At 53.8% G+C, this 1,527-nt stretch overlaps 1 protein-coding gene across 1 annotated transcript in view; it reads left to right on the top strand.

Moving 5' to 3' along the window:
• The window catches only part of TMEM44 (transmembrane protein 44), a gene marked incomplete at its 3' end in the record, with an annotated part of 23,442 nt that extends 22,810 nt beyond the window's left edge, over window positions 1-632 (top strand). The window contains exon 10 of the mRNA XM_007465883.1: window positions 590-632. Within this exon, the coding sequence (XP_007465945.1) occupies window positions 590-632 (43 nt within the window). The remainder of the gene's footprint in view (window positions 1-589) is intronic.
• Window positions 633-1,527: the final 895 nt, after the last annotated feature.

Below are 1,527 nucleotides of genomic sequence, written 5' to 3'. Positions count from 1 at the left end.
CCCCTGCATCGGCAGGCGGACTCTCAACCACTGCGCCACCAGGGAAGCCCCTAACAAACTTTTTAAAGAGTCTTGGTGTTTTCCAAACCCATTTGACCCTGGAAGGCTTTCCTCCCCGCCAAGGAGCACCAGGCTGTTCCCTGTGGTGCTGTCAGGGTCATACACAGGGGCCCTCAATGGGCATTTTCATAAGCTTTGCCTCATTTTGAATTTTTGGATCTTTGAACAAAACACATCACATTTTGGATAGCGGAAATGGGTCTAACTCTCAGGTCTATGGTCCTGTCACTCTCAGCCCCACAGCTGTGGCTCCAGCCCTGGTCAGGAAGAGGTTTCCCTTTGCCTGTGGCAGGTGAGAACAAGGACAGCATCGTGGACAGGTGGCACCGGCAGGGGGAGGGACCGTCCTTCATTCTGTGTTTGTTGGGGTCTCCCACTCCTTTGATATTTAAATGCCCTTTTATGAATCGACGATAACAGGAAGTGCTAAGTTGGTGTTGAGGGTTTGGTGTTGGTCTTCATGGCCTTATTTGGCAAAGTAATCAATCATCTGTCCTGAGTCAGTCCCCCAGATTCGTTCAACTCGTAGTGGACCCTGAAATCCGAAAGACTTAGAGCCCCTGATCTGAAGGGTAGAGTCCAGATCCCTTAGTGTGGGGTTCAGGCCTTGCACGCCTGCCCCAGCCTCGTGCCCCTCCCCTGCCCTCACCTACATGTCCTCCTTGGCCGTGGACTCTTCCCTCATCCCCAGGGCTCTGGGCCTTTCTTCCTGGGATTTCCTCTGGCCCAACTGCCGTGTGTCAGAATCCTACCCAGATGCCACCTGCTGTGTGAACTCCCCTCCCCTCCACATATACACCAGAGATTAAAGCCTCCTTCCCTTGGGTGCTCAGAGCGTACGCCTCTCTTCCATCCCTGGTGTTGTTTGCCGTGTAGCCTGAGGGCTGCAGGGACCTGTCTCCCCGGCCAGGCTGTGCACAGGCTTTTAGGTCTAGGGGCCTGGGCTGCCCTCATCTTTATCTCTTGATCCTGGAACACACCCAGCTGGTCATTGAGAGGTGGGTTTTGAGGGAGAAATTCTGCTCCAGATCAAGCACCATTTTGGGTCCGTGTATCCCCGAGTCCTTCATTTGGTGCTGTTTATTTCTTGGATCTGGTCTCAGAATGTGTCGGACAACCCGAGGCGCATGGCTTGGCAGCCCAGAGCCAGCAGTCCGGGCAGAGTCTAAGGCTAAGGCGAGAGAGGGAGAGTGTGTTCAGTGAGGGGAAGGGACAGTTGAGTTGGTGAGATGGAGGGAGGGGGCTTGGGGAGGGCGGGAAGCAAGCTCGCTCTGTGGGAACCCTCAACTGAGCTAAGGATTGGACAGGTGACCTTGAACAATTCAGAAATTTGTCTCTGTGGCTGTTTTGGGCTGTTTCTGTGTTTTGCAGTCCTTTTTCTCCCTCTCCATTCGCTCTTTCCTTTTAAATTCCAAGGGCACAGGGTCGCGCTCGTACATGAGGCAAATGGAGATGAATGCTTCTGCC

This window comes from Lipotes vexillifer, unplaced genomic scaffold (genome assembly GCF_000442215.2).
Source record: "Lipotes vexillifer unplaced genomic scaffold, Lipotes_vexillifer_v1.1 scaffold853, whole genome shotgun sequence".
In the NCBI taxonomy this organism is placed as follows: Eukaryota; Metazoa; Chordata; class Mammalia; order Artiodactyla; family Lipotidae; genus Lipotes; species Lipotes vexillifer.
The sequence above is the reverse complement of the archived record's forward strand: the minus strand, read 5'-3'. Positions and strand labels throughout refer to the sequence as shown.